The sequence below is a fragment of the Stomoxys calcitrans genome, chromosome 3 (genome assembly GCF_963082655.1).
Source record: "Stomoxys calcitrans chromosome 3, idStoCalc2.1, whole genome shotgun sequence".
In the NCBI taxonomy this organism is placed as follows: domain Eukaryota; kingdom Metazoa; phylum Arthropoda; class Insecta; order Diptera; family Muscidae; genus Stomoxys; species Stomoxys calcitrans.
In genome coordinates this window covers 106,839,141-106,854,451 of record NC_081554.1, presented here as the reverse complement: position 1 = coordinate 106,854,451, position 15,311 = coordinate 106,839,141, and the positions used below count along the sequence as shown (strand labels likewise).

Sequence of the window (15,311 nt, the reverse complement as noted above, 5' to 3'; positions counted from 1 at the left end):
TTGTGAGCTGAGGAATATTAATTTTTCTCACCAGGTTGAGCTCTGCGCCTTCCCAGAGAGCGTGAATACCTCTGACGAGTTCTTTTACGGTATCAATACATTCCGTCGACGCAAAACGCAGCGTAAAGATATACTCGCAGCTCATCATTTGTATGGGTGGACCTTTTACACAGTTCCACACATGTTCGAAAATCCGATCGTTAACCAGATCCTCCACTTGGGACCGGTGATCTGATGGAATCCTACCGGATGCACAGCCAATATTGATGACTGCATAAGTCATCTCATTTCTGTTGTGCTTCCTTGTCATTCTGGCGTAAGAGGGCAGCTCCTAACCTTTTCAACGACCATCTTCCCCTTCCGTGACGGCTGTGGCATCTTCTTGGAAGTCACAGTTCTCCATGAAGACTCCTTCCGCAGGACACTCTCTGGAGTCTCCATTGCGAGAGGGCTGGCTTGGTACCCCCAGAGTACTTGAATGCGGGGAGCTCTTTTCCTTCAGTGGAAGTGCTTGCAATGTAAGTTATATTCTTTCCAGCACCTAGCACTTTCACCCGATGCGCTGCCTGTGCATATTCCTTTGTCACCTTCGTCGTTCCCCGGATTGCTTTGTCGATCCTCTTGCTAGAGCAAAGCCCTCGCTAACTACTGCCCGCTGTCCCCATCTGCCGATTCGGCGACCATGACTGATGACATTGACACTGTCGCTATCTGAATCAGGCGGGGAAACACCACCATAAATAAAGGCTGGGGACGTGCTGCGCATCCCTCTGGTTAATACATCTCTTCCTCATTCGTAAGTCTGACAACTGGTGAATCACATAGCTTAGCTGTCATTTGTTTAGAAATGTAGTTATTTCCAAACTTTCCGCTTGTTTTAGAATTTTTTTTTTGGTTATATTAAGCATTATTTTTGTATTCATTCATCCGAATTATAGATTTCCCTTAAATGTTTCTGTTTGTTATATTATGTATACATTTTTTACATCAATAATATGAAATTATGTTTAATCTGATATAATTGTATCAATTCGGATCAAATTTGTATCTGGAACAAATTTGAGATCAAATTGTAGCTTATATTAAAATAATTGTATCAAATTTTTGGTCAATTCAGACCCAATTTGATCTAATTAGATCAAGTTAAAAATGAAAATTTTTCTGATCTAATTTTATCTGATGCCAGATATAATATAGTATCTAACCATACGTTTTTTTTACTCCGGAAAGCCAATTTAATTTTTAACGCAATAATAACCGAAATAATTTGTAAATATAGTATATTAACCACATAAGAAAGTTAAGTATAATGCAGAATACATTTATGATGTTTACCTGAAGTAGGGGTGAACGCAGCAGTTGCAATACCGCTGGTAAAAATTGATCGTGTATTCCAATTAAAGCCTTTGGATGTTTACGTGCAGTAGTTGTCAGAAGAATCAATGAAAATTGTGCAACATGCAGATCAGAGTCGGTTATAAGAGGTTGCATTTCACCAATAGCTGTTTGCAACAATGGAGGACCAAAAATATCCAACGAATAGTTTTCCGCAAGTTTGTTTAGTAAATCCAAGGAATGAATCTTTAAAGCACGCTGATTTTTACGTAGAAATGATCCCAATATAGGCATAATCTCGTTTATAATAGGTGTTAAATCAATTCGCAAAGGAGATGCAGCAATCATTGTTAAAGCTTTCACACAGCTGAGACGTGTAATTTCACTCCGCAAACGTTCTAAAAAAATTGGCAAGCAGATAACGACCTCGGATTGAAGAAGATCTCCCATGTTAGCTATAATCTGCCCCATACAAGCAATAGCCCTCTCCTTTACCTCTTGGTCCACATCAGTTGTTTTTAACTTTTGCATTGTGGCTGAATAAACCTGTGAAGCTACTGCAGGCAAATCAAACAGGCCATTATTAATGTTGGAACCGTCTAACGGCCGAATAACTTGCACCAGCTGTTGTAAAACCACAAGTCCTTCGGTTGCAATCTTATAGAAAGGATCAAATACAGCAGTTACTGCAAGTGGAACCAATACCTGTATATGCTTGGGAAAAACATACGGTTGATGACCTTGAAGCAATGCATACATAAAAGCAAGTGCTTCTATTTTCATATTGCTAGTTGAGTTTTTGTCACTTAAAGAAAAGTGTATTCCTGGTACAATACTATCCAAATATGGACCCAATGATCCAGGTACGGCATTTAGAAGTTCCCTTAAAAGCAGGAAACAGTCCTGCCTTGTTTTCATTGACTTTTCTTTCATAAGGGGACAAGTAGCTTTAATGATATGGGGTATTTGCTCAATAAGATCTGACAAATGTGATGGCAATTGCTCCATAGAGTCTGGATCTTGGGAAATTTCAGCCACAGAGCGCGTATTTCGCAATAGCGAAATGTATGCGTGAAAAATGTCGGATTTAACATTTTCTTCGCGCTCTTTAAAACGCGCAATTAGTGGTGGACTCAAGTTATGATAGAAATCCTCAAGCATGTCATGTCTGGTAGCAATTATTGATTCAAGGCATTTAGCAGCCGCTCTTCGTACTTTCCAGCTCATATCGTCATCATCACTATATTCTTCACTATCTTCATAATCATCTTCTTCGGTATCCATTGCATTGCTACATTCAACATCATCTGCCTCGTAGTTATAGTTTGGATCATATGTCAAATATTTCAAACACATATCAAGAATCTGCAATAAGATAAAACGTCAGTAAACTGAATTGTTATAACTGTAAGTAATGGTAAACATATCAAATAAATATGTATATGAGTAAAATAACCACATCAAATGTAAATAAGGTCTTATTTTTGATTTTTTCGAATATGTATTACTCTTTTTCTAACATTTCAACCAAATCTGGTAAAAAAAATACCATATATCAATTTAAAAATTGCAATCGACAGATCTGTATGGCGGCTGTATCTAATATGGAACGCATTTGTCATAAATACATACGAGTATAGGTCTAATGGAATTTGTTGTTCCAAGTGCCTCTTACGAACAGTCTTCTGCATGTTCACGAGAAAGACGAAGGTGAGCCTATTTGACGCACCACGTTTCCTCAATAAGACGATTTCGATATCTGACAAGGTCAAATACTTAGGAGTGATCTTGGGCAGGAAACACATTCAGGAGCGTACTGAGAAGGCTCACAGATGCTGGGCACTGTGAAACGGGCCGCAGGCTCGATATAGGGTTTGAATCCGAGGATAGTTCACTAGCTGTACAGGAGCGTGATTACGGCTTATTTACAGATTCAGAAAACATGTTGTCTTGGCATAGGCGGTGCGATGAGGACCACGCCCACTAGGGCACTGGAGACTATTCTAGATATCCGACCCATTGACATACAGATTAAGTGTGAGGCAGCCATTGTGGCTATGAGACTTAAGGCGATGGGAGAACAGATACAGGATGGGAGCAGGTTATACCATAGCGGATAATCGAGGTGACGATAGGATACCCCGATGGATTAAAAGAGGTTTCCGAGCGGATAGCGGCACAGTCCTGGATTGACGGAACTCTAGTATTGCCATCTGGAAGATCATGCTATACAGATGGATCAAAGCTAGAGGACAGAGTAGGCCTGGGGATTTACATTGAAAACCCAGGGACTGACATCTGTTTTAGACTGCCTGACGATAATACGGTCCTGCAGGCAGAGAACCGGGCTATCTCTCAATGCGCGAGATAGAGTGGTGTTCACGCGAGGTCGTCGAGTGTGAACATCCTTACGAACAGTAAACTGGCCATGAGGGCAATAATAACCTGGAAGCTAAGGTCACGAACAGCTTTGGAATGTAAGAAGGGGATTAATGCCTTCTCCAAGGTTGGCACAATCCGCATCGTTTGGATACTGGTTCATAGCGGAGTAAGGGGGAATGAAAGAGCATATGACTTGGAGATCTGGGAAACCCTTTTTACGGATAATTACGGTTAATCAACATTTGTTGGCCCTCAATCAAGTGTGACATATGATTCAGAGCCTCTTCACCTGTAACCTGGCATTTTATCTGTGTTTTTCTCTACAAAATCAGCTGATGTCGACGAATTGGAGAACGAATATAATACCAACATGTTAGCAGATTTGAAGAAGATTCCAAGCAAAAATTACAAAGGTTCAAAAAAGGGTATTGATTAAAAAGGGTCAAGGTTCCAAAAAATGATCAAAATAAATCTTTAGGGTCACAACGGCAGAGCTGTACAGACGCCGGTACTTAGGTGAGAACACAATACCCGACATGAACCAACATAGGGTCGTGGTATGGAAAACAAGTAAGGATTTTGTAAGTAGTGTTACGTGCTAGATATCGGGTCTCAAGGAGGTCGAACTCTCCCACCATTAGCTCAGGATGATAAACAAATAAACAAAAATGGTAGAATATTTAATATTAAACAACACGAACAGAAAAACACAAATACTCCCTACACTGAAGACCAGGTTAACCACACTTCGCCCACCCAACCTCGACCCTTTAATCCAGATAAATATACATTTAAAAAGGGCCCCTGTTTCCACACACACTTACCTTATGACAACATACACCCTACTTTCCTCTCGGACAAAAAAACTAGCACATTATGATTAGAGTCTCACATAGACATAAAAATTTTACATATAGTTTTATTTTTAGAAGTCCCTAAATAACCTAACATTAACACATTACAATTAATCGCCTTTTTTTTCATAAACAAATAACAAATATGTGTTTAACAAATTAATATTTACTTGTATCAAGGCGTATTTAATAAGGTGGCCGCATCGGCGAATTGCTACAACAAAGCACCTTTTTGGGAACTTGATATGTCAAAATATTTAAACAGGACGAAAAAAATTCAATTCGCCCTGACATTTAAGTTTCCGCAAATTGGAGATATCCCAGGGAATTGTAAAGCGGATGAGCTTGCGAGACAAGGAACTACCATACACATTCCAGGGATACTGGAATCATGTCTACCGACATGTAAACTAAGTTTTCAGGACCAGGTCCAAAGAACAACGAATGATAGATGGTCACAAAGAGGGGGCTGTGAGCATTCCAAAACTATGTAGCCTAATCTAGACTTGAAGAGATCAACTGCTTTGCTGTCATTGGCTAGAACAGACGTCTCAGCCATTGTGTCCGTCATGACAGGTCATTGTCTGATCAAAAAACATGCTGACAGACTGAAGGTTGCCAGCAACGACTTTTGCAGAATCTATGAAGACATCGAAGAAGAAGCGGCTGTAGAACACCTTCCGTGTGTGTGTCCCGCACTAGCATTTAAAAGGAGTTCCACTTAAGGTTCTCATTTCTTTGAGAACCTGTCTGATTTAGCGGATGTGAACATTCGCAAGTTATTGGGCATTTTAAAGCGATCTGGTTGGTTCAACGTTAGGAACAAGAAGGCGTTTTCTTCTTCTGTTCCTGTGGTATCACAATGGACGAAAACGTCTACGTAAGTCCGATGGCAGACAGCCACTTTAAACTAACCTTCATAAGGTTATTGTAGCCGTCGATAGCTACCAAGTCAATGCTAACAAATGGCTCAAATGGGAAGATTGTGATTAGAGCTCAATCACTACAAGGAGGGGTTGCGTACCCCCTTTTGGCTCTTGGATATCTGTCGGATCTTCAGGTCATTTGAAAAGGACAGTTAAAGTTTGTTGGGTACGAGGATGACGTTGTCATCATGGTGTGTGGCCGTTCAGAGTATATATAGTATGCTGCCAAAATACTAGGTAACTTAGTATGTTTTGGGGACCTCACCTGTGGTGAACTAATATCCTGAAAAGTCATTGCGCTGGGAACATGACGGTCTAAAGCTTGATTTGTAGGGGTGAGGAGGAGTCATTGACGGTTGAGCACCTATTAGGGGACTGCCCTGAAATTGATAGTAGATGTAGGATTATGGCTGCACAAAATCTATTTTCCTGTCTAAATTATCTTCATGCAAAAGTCCTTCCGCCATTCTTGACTACTTTAGCTCTACATTGCATATTGGAGGGAGCGCCTCCAGACCTCCTGGCCGTTTGTCATACATGTTGGCTCCTAATCTTCTTCATTTTTATGTCTGGCATTGTACTGACGTAAAGTTTATCAGTTTTCTTCTGCGCTTTTTCAATCTTTCTGGGGTGACACAATAGACCTAAGTTTCCTGAGTGAAACTGATAGTGAATGAGTTTGCCAGACGCTTGCCATTATATACCCTAAGTTTAAAAACCATAACAGCATCAAACACTATTTAAAAATTATTTATTTTGAAATTTATATTTTTGTACGGCGAATTCAAAAAAGAGTTGACATATCAAATTCTCTCAGCTGGGTCGATGCGGCCACCTGGTAAATACGCCTTGACTTGTATCGTTCATTATTATTATTTTATTAGGCAATGAATTTATGTATTTGTATGTTCGAGAAATTATTTTTTCAAAATTTCAAAATTTACGGAGAAAATAAAATAATTACTGTGAAATTTGTAAAGTCTGTGAAAAAAAGAGTACTGGAGAAAATTTTGTAAAAAAAAATTTCGAAAAGATTTTGTGATAAAAAGATATCAAGAAAAGAAAATTACAATGGAATTTTGCAAAAATGATTTGGAGAGTCAATTTGGAAGCGAAAGGTCAAAGATCTTCTAGATTTCTAAGAGGGAGCTCTGGATGTGGTTGAGCATAGAATTACAAAGTCGGAACCCTTGGAAGAAGGAGCAACAGAAGCTGAAGCAATAGAACACAAAAAACGCTGTGATTTTTACGGAAAAGCTAACAGCTATGACAAATGTCTGATAACAAAAACAATTTCGGATGTCTGGCAAAATATGTGCAAGGGGCTATTTTCTTTTGGATGGATGACAGAAAGCGATATTTCTTCGCATAAATCTAAGCTCAAAAGCTTATGAAACGAAATTAATGCTGGTTTGGTAATAAAAGGAGAAAAAGAATAACAAAAATTGCTCCTGCTATGCAATGGTTTTACACTTATTGCCAAAATCATTTGAAATGTTCAAATCAAATTGGATTGTTTAGATTTCTAAACATGGGATATTAGTTGATGTGTGTCATGGAAATGTTTTAGCCTTGAGAACGAATAGATAAGATACTTTCCATTTTTTGTTTATTTTAAAGGATAGTTTTAAGGGCAGGCATAAATGTGATAAGAGTTTATATTTTTACCTAGCCAACGCATCGCACAGGGATAAGTGGAAGATAGTTTTTAATGTGCGTAGATAAGGAAATAGTTAGGGATTATCAGAAAACACAGCGGTCTGAATGGCAAGCATATGGCTTGCAGCTGGACAAATTTATTTAGTATCTGCATAGGATGTTTATCGTCTTTGTTTATGATCTTATTTTCCCAAAGTGATTATTTTTAGATTTGCCTGCCTTTCTTAGGATATTTAGTTTGTAGTTAGTTTTAAGTTTATATATAAGGATGAGATTTTGAAGAAATAAATGAGTATCAAAAAAGTACTCCGGGATTAAACTCGTTTTATTCATTTGGTCCTTCGAACCTTCGGTACGGTTAAGTGTGTTTAAAGTAAAAGTTGGTGATTCTTGCAAAGTAGTAAAGAATAAACAAAGATTTAATACACGTATCGAATCAGTGTAAGTGATTTAAAATTGAAAGAAAAATGTTCACAAGGAGTCAATCGGATTCTCTGTTGGAGAAATTGAAAAACCTTGAACATTTGTTGGCAGTAAAAGCAGTTGACCTCGATGTGGAGGAAATGTTACTGCCAGTTGTCAAGAAAAATAGAAAGTGGCTGCAGGAAATCATTGTAGGCTACAACAAGTTAAACAAGGATATCGGAAAGTCGTCCAGTGGGCATGAAGAAGAGGTCCAGGAGCTGCAAAGACGAGTAGAAGAAGCAATTAGCAAAATGGATAAAATTGTGCAAGGGTTTGAGCAGCAAGAAAAAGGAGCCTCAGCCAAAGTGGCAGCTAATCAGGACGCAGAGATAACGCAAGGCAGTGCGGAGAAAAAATTAATGGTAACGCAAGGTGCAGCTGCATTGGCACCTAGCGAACAAACGGCAAATGAGAGTAACACCCAGCCGAGAGATCAGGCAATTAGCAGAGAGCAAGAAAAGCCTGTGTCGAAGCTAAGAAGAAAATTTGAATTGAAGTATAGAACTATTACAAGAAAGCTGGAAGTAATAGAAAGCAGATTGCCAACTGCGAATAAAAGTTATTTAAATATGCAATGGCTGGCGTTGCAATCAGAGTATGGACAACTGGAATCAATAGTGGAAATAATTATTGATGATGATGACGAAGATGATTTAGACATGATTGAAGCTTGGGACTGTATCAGGGAAAGATACGTGGATGTCTGTGTGGAAATTGAAGAACGTGTGGAAACAATGCAAAATACAGGATCAACAAGTTTAATTAGATTGGAAGAGTTAAAAGTGCCCATATTCAGTGGGTATATCAACGATTGGAATTCCTTCAAAGAAATATTTACAAAGTTAGTAGAGGAGGACAGAAGGCTATCGGAAGTCGAAAAATTTTATCGACTTAAAAGTGTGGTGAAAGGTGATGCTGCTCGCTTAATACAACATCTTCAAGTGACAGGGGAGAACTACAGTGCGGCATGGAAGATACTGGAGCAGAGATACGATAACCGGCGGCTGTTATTCTGCACATTGTTTGACAAGATCATCGACCACGGCATAATAAATATTCAGTATAGCAACAGTATAAAGCAGCTATTGGATACGGCTACGGAATCATTACATGCATTGAAAGCTATGGGAATGAAGGTAGACGAGGCAGATCCATTCATTGCTCGGATCCTTATTAGAAAGCTAGATAAGGAAGGATTGCTGAAATATGAGCAATGGGTCCAGAAATCAAAAGAAGTCCAAAGGCTAGAGGATGTCCTGTCTTTTCTGGAGCAGCAATACTTGGCTTTGGAAGCGGTATACAGCAAAAAAGGAAGCACGCATCAAAGAGCAAAAACAACACAGTCATACCAAACAACTCAACGATCGTGCGCATTTTGTCAAGCATCAGGACATGGGTTAAAAGAGTGCTACAAATTTTTGAAACTGCAACCAGCTGAAAAAGGTGCGTGGGCACAAAAAATGAAAATGTGCAAAATTTGTTTGAGTCACCCGTCGGAAAAGAAATGCTTCAAATTTAACACCAAGTGCGACAAGTGCGGCGGAAAACATATTACTATGCTTCACGTCGAAGGAAACAAAACGCAGGAAACTCAGAGATCAAACTCCAAAGCTCAATTAACTATGGAAGGCAATGCTGTCACTCTGTTGGCAACAGCACAAATACGAGTAAAGGCTGCAAGTGGTGAGCAAATTTTAATGAGAGCCTTAATCGATCAAGGTTCTCAACGCACTTCAATATCGGAAGAGGCAGCCCAAATACTGAGGTTACCCAGAAAGAAGTTAGTTACAGATTTAGTGGGTCTGGGTAACACGACAGTCGGCAGATCAAAAGCCATCATGCAAATTGAAATCAAACCACGGTTTGAGAGCGATGCGGTTCATGTTATAAATGCTATGGTGTTGTCAACATTATCTTCAGCGCAACCTGATAGAAATTTGAACGTCAGTGTGGAGAGCTGGCGAAATTACTGTTTGGCTGATCCGCTGTTCTATAAGTCCGATAGAATTGACTTATTAATTGGTGCAGATTTATATCATGAAATCATTCAAGAAGGGGTAGTCAAAATTGGCTCGTTGTCTGGACAAGAGACGTCACTTGGTCTCATAATCTGTGGTTGCGTTTGCAGACATGAATCTGGAAATGCCGTGATGGCGGTTACGAAAGAGCTGGAAAGATTTTGGGAGATGGAGGAAGTATGTGAAGATGACGACGTCAAGGAAGATCGATGCGAGCAGCTCTTTACAACAACAACAACAATAAATGAGGATAAGAGATTGGTGGTGAGATTGCCGTTTAAGGAGGATATCGAGTTGGGCGCATCAAGGAAAATGGCGTTAGCACGTTTTTTAAATCTTGAAAAAAGATTGGAAAAGGATGAAAAGTTACAGAAACAATATTGTGCTTTTATGAAGGAGTATTTGGAGATGGGGCATATGAAAAAGGTCTCAAGAAGAAATAGTGGAAAGTACTATTTACCACATCAAGCGGTGATAAGAGAAAGCCATCTTACAACAAAAGTTCGGGTGGTATTTGATGCTTCAGCCAAGACATCGAATGGTAAAAGCTTAAACGACGTACTTGAAATTGGTCCAAAACTACAACAAGATATATTTCAAATTCTATTGAAATGGCGATTATGGAGATTTGTCTTGGTAGCGGATGTGGAGAAAATGTATCGACAAGTGTTAGTAGCAGATAAAGATCAGTCATACCAATGCATATTGTGGCGCGAGAATAAACATATGCCAATTGAGGAGTTTGCGCTAACGACTGTTACCTACGGAACAGCATGTGCTCCATTTCTGGCAAAACGAGCTCTAATTGAAATTGGAAAAGAGTGCAGCGAACGGAATCCAAAGATTCAAGCCATCATAGAAAATGATTTTTACATGGATGATTTGATGACAGGTGCTGATTCAGTACAGGAATGCATTGGAATTCATCATGACATCAGCCAACAATTGGATAAGTTTGGTTTCAAGCTGCGTAAATGGATGTCTAATGAAAATGACATATTGGAGGCAATACCAAATGTTGGCGAAAATCAAGTCATTAGGATTGAGGAAGGCGAAACAATGAAAACGTTGGGTGTTCAATGGGATCCCCATACAGATAATTTTGCTTTCTATTTTCAGATCATTGAAGATAACAAGTTGACTAAGCGGAAGGCGCTTTCCACACTGGCCAAGATATATGATCCTTTGGGTTGGCTGGCTCCTGTAACCATTCTAGCCAAGCTATTCATTCAGCGACTATGGGTAATGGATATGGCATGGGACGACCAGTTAAGCTCTGAGATGATAAAGGAATGGGATGTCATCATGAGGAAATTGCCCGACTTAGCAGAAATCCGAATACCGCGTTGGTTGTCTACCTCATCACTAATGGAAATAGAACTGCATGGTTTTGCTGATGCTTCGGAAAAGGCGTACGCAGCTGTCATATACATCCGGGCCGCAAACAAAGTTACGTTGGTAGCAGCAAAATCTAAGGTAAACCCAGTGAAAAATAGGAAAACACTGCCAAAACTTGAATTGTGTGCAGCGCATCTGTTGGCTAAATTGATGCTTAATGTGGAAAAGTTAATAGTCCAAAAACAACAGAAATATTTATGGAGCGATTCAACTATTGCTCTAGCATGGATCGCAAAGGCTGAAAATATTAAAGACAAATTTGTTCGGGTTAGAGTAGAGGAAATTAAGAAGTCTGTTCCTGGTGCCGTATGGGGTCATGTGCGATCCAAGGAGAATCCAGCGGATGCTGCATCAAGAGGGATGAAGCCAGAGCTGCTAAAAGGAGATGAGTTATGGTGGAGTGGTCCACATTGGCTGCTGGAGAAAAACAATTGGCCCATATCGACGGTTCAACCCTTTGTTGGAGTTCTAAAGGAAAATAAACAGGAAGACGATGTCATCATGCAGTTAATTACGAGGATTTCTAGCTACAAAAAACTCATAAGAATTATAGCATATGTGCGAAGATTTATTGAACGTGCTCAGCGTAAACCAGGAAAAAATGAATTAACTGCGGAAGAAATAAACGAGGCAGAGCAATTAATAATTACGAGCGTGCAGGCAAACCAATTTTCGTTAGAGATTTCGTGTCTAAGGAATGGCAGCGAAGTACCGACGAGGAGCAAGATATGTGGACTAACACCGTTCATTGATGCAGCTGGAGTGTTGAGAGTTGGAGGCAGGCTGGAGAATTCTGGTTTAAGCTTCAACAGAAAGCATCCAATTCTATTGGGGAAGGGTTGTCTGGTGGATCGAATAATTGATGGCATCCATACAGAAACGCTACATGGAGGTGCGAAACTCATGGAAAATGAACTACGCAGCAGATATTGGGTGATTGGTGCCAAAAATGCCATCAAGAGAGCAGTTCGGTCATGCGTCAAATGTTTGCGTTATAGGCGAGAAACTGCGGCTCAATTAATGGGTAACCTACCAGAAAGCAGAGTTTGTGTGTCTCATCCATTTGATCACACAGGAATTGATTATGCAGGTCCTATTCAAATGAAGGTGTCTAAAGGAAGAGGACAGCGAGCTTACAAAGGATACATAGCTGTATTTGTTTGTATGGCAACCAAAGCATTACATTTGGAGGCAGTCAGCGATCTAACAACAGAAGCGTTTTTGGCTGCGCTACGGCGATTCTTCAGTAGAAGAGGAAAAAGTAGCCATATATATTCGGACAATGGCACTAATTTCGTGGGAGCGGCAAGACATCTGGATAAAGAGTTCGTCAAAGCGGTGCAGCAAAATTCAGACGTGGCTCATATATTAGCATCTGAGCGAATACAGTGGCACTTTATTCCGCCCGGAGCTCCTCACTTCGGAGGATTGTGGGAGGCTGCCGTGAAGTCTGTGAAGCACCATTTGAGACGGGTTGTTGGTGAAACGAAATTAACGTATGAGGAAATGGCAACGTTTTTGTCGCAGATAGAAGCTGTTCTCAACTCTCGTCCCTTGTGTCCACTCAGTGAGGATAACTGCGAGATTTTAACGCCAGGACATTTTGTAGTCGGAAGACCATTGCTAAGTATTCCAGAAAGAGGCGTGGAGAATAAACTGGGATCTTTAGACAGGTGGAAAATAATTCAAAGAATGCGGGATGATTTCTGGAAACAGTGGCGCAATGACTATCTGAGTAGTCTTCAGCAGAGAGTAAAATGGAAAACTCCAGTACCAAATATCAAGGTTGGACAGATGGTGATAGTGAAGGATGAAAATACTGCTCCTGGAAGGTGGCCTTTGGGAAGTATTGCGGAAGTACATAAAGGCAAAGATGGAAAGGTTCGAGTCGCTACAGTAAAGGTCGCTAAACAAAAGGGGTTGTTAAAACGGCCCATACACAAGTTATGCCCGCTGGAGATATTCGCTAATGGTGGTGAAAAGGAAGCCGACATTGAAGTGTCGCAGACATATATTTGCAAATTACCTCAAAGAAGAAAAATAAACGTAGCAATGATGTTATGGATGATCATGGCAATGATGGCAAGTGTTCAATCGATGTCAACCTCAATTACCGGCGGTGCGATAAAAGAATTGGGAAATGACACAATCATTTATATGGATAAAATTGGCAGAATCAACCGAGTAACATCGTCATGGAACCTTATGACATATTTCGATCTGCACGGGTATTTTGTCACGGTGAATCATCTGGATAAGGGTCTAGAAGCGTGTAAATCATTATGTGTTCGGCTGAGATCGTTCGAGCAGCAGTGCGACACGCAGATGGATATTATGACGAACAGACTGAACACTATAGATGAGAACCACTTGTTACTCTCACACAAAAAACGCCAACGAAATAAAAGGGCTCCTTTAGTGTTTGTTGGGTCTCTTTTCCACATTCTTTTCGGAGTAATGGATGCGGACGACAGAGAGAGTATGGAAGCAAATATGAAAAATGTACTTGAGAATCAGCACAACTTGAAATATTTGGCTGAGAAGCAAACGTCTGTGGTGGAAGCAACGCTTAATGTGCTGAAAAAGACCACGGATGAAATAAATGGACAGTTTAAAGAGCTGAATGAGAAGGTGCAAAACATAAGTCAGATGCTGAACACTGACTATTCCCTCTTCAAAAAGGCGATGGACTTCTTCGCGGTAGCCGATCAACTTAGCAGCTTGTTTACTGAAGTGGAACATATTCAAGCCAGGGTAATTGGCTTATTAATTGACATCAACCATGGAAAAGTAAATCCAAATTTAGTACGGCCAAACCAGTTGCAGGCAGAGGTGATGAAAATAAAGGATCAGCTACCTAAAGGACTAAGGTTGCCTGGTGAGAAGGACGATGTTTTGCAGGCAATATACAAGGTGATGACGGCGCATGGTCTGCTGGTGGAAGAAAAATTAGTGATTGACGTGCAGATTCCCTTGGTAGAAAAATCATCAGCAGAAATATTCCGCGTCGTACCACTGCCGATGGTGAGAAACGGAACCGCAATGGTAGCAGCTTTAAGACAGCAGTTCCTGGCCTACAACTATGAAATGGATGCTTATCATCTACTGTCGCAGTCATCGATGAACCAATGTCAGCTAACTGGTGAAGATGAATTTCTTTGCAGAGGCAACTGGGCCTGGGAAGACGCCAACGATCATTCATGTGAGCTAGCAGCGCTTAAGCCAACAAGTAAATATGGCTGCCAGTTTTTGAAGACTCAGAACAGGAATTTTTGGATTGAGCTGAAGACAAGAGGGTCATGGTTGTTTAAAACTAAAGATCAAGTTTCGGCCCATATTCTATGTGCTGAGCGCACTAAAGGAGTTTTTGAATTACCAGGCCTAGGTATCATCACTCTCCAGCCTGGGTGTACTGCTAGGATTGGACGAACCGTATTAACTGCGTCACAAGAAGCAAAAACTGAGATGTCCTATAATTCCACATCATATATCTTGAGAGAGGTGAAGGACATAGCGATGGTGGACGAGCTAAACTACAATAAAATCGATCATTCGTCAACGATTCAAGGATTGGAGGAAGAAATTAAAATGATGAAGGCGAATCCGATCCACCTTAAGGAGCTATCATGGCATCACATCAGTGGTCATATTTCACTAATCTCTACCTCTATTTTAATAATATTATTTTTAAGTTATGTAATCTATAAGTATTTAACAAGAGAAAGTAACATAGTTGTTGTTCGTCCTCGGGATGTTTAGATTTTAACATATATATTTGAATTACAGTCCATTTTGCTGAATTTTTACAGTTTATAAGTAGAGCTATTTCATAATTATTTTTGGCCGCCCGCAGAATGTTTAGATTTCTAAACATGGGATATTAGTTGATGTGTGTCATGGAAATGTTTTAGCCTTGAGAACGAATAGATAAGATACTTTCCATTTTTTGTTTATTTTAAAGGATAGTTTTAAGGGCAGGCATAAATGTGATAAGAGTTTATATTTTTACCTAGCCAACGCATCGCACAGGGATAAGTGGAAGATAGTTTTTAATGTGCGTAGATAAGGAAATAGTTAGGGATTATCAGAAAACACAGCGGTCTGAATGGCAAGCATATGGCTTGCAGCTGGACAAATTTATTTAGTATCTGCATAGGATGTTTATCGTCTTTGTTTATGATCTTATTTTCCCAAAGTGATTATTTTTAGATTTGCCTGCCTTTCTTAGGATATTTAGTTTGTAGTTAGTTTTAAGTTTATATATAAGGATGAGA

The 15,311-nt window shown here is 39.9% G+C and overlaps 1 protein-coding gene across 1 annotated transcript in view; it reads right to left on the bottom strand.

Annotated features, from left to right (window-relative positions):
• LOC106094540 (cullin-associated NEDD8-dissociated protein 1) overlaps positions 1-15,311 on the bottom strand; it is a 183,183-nt gene that overhangs the window by 120,433 nt on the left and 47,439 nt on the right. Inside the window, exon 4 of the mRNA XM_059366116.1 lies at positions 1,336-2,700. Coding sequence (XP_059222099.1) covers positions 1,336-2,700 — 1,365 coding nt within the window. The remainder of the gene's footprint in view (positions 1-1,335; positions 2,701-15,311) is intronic.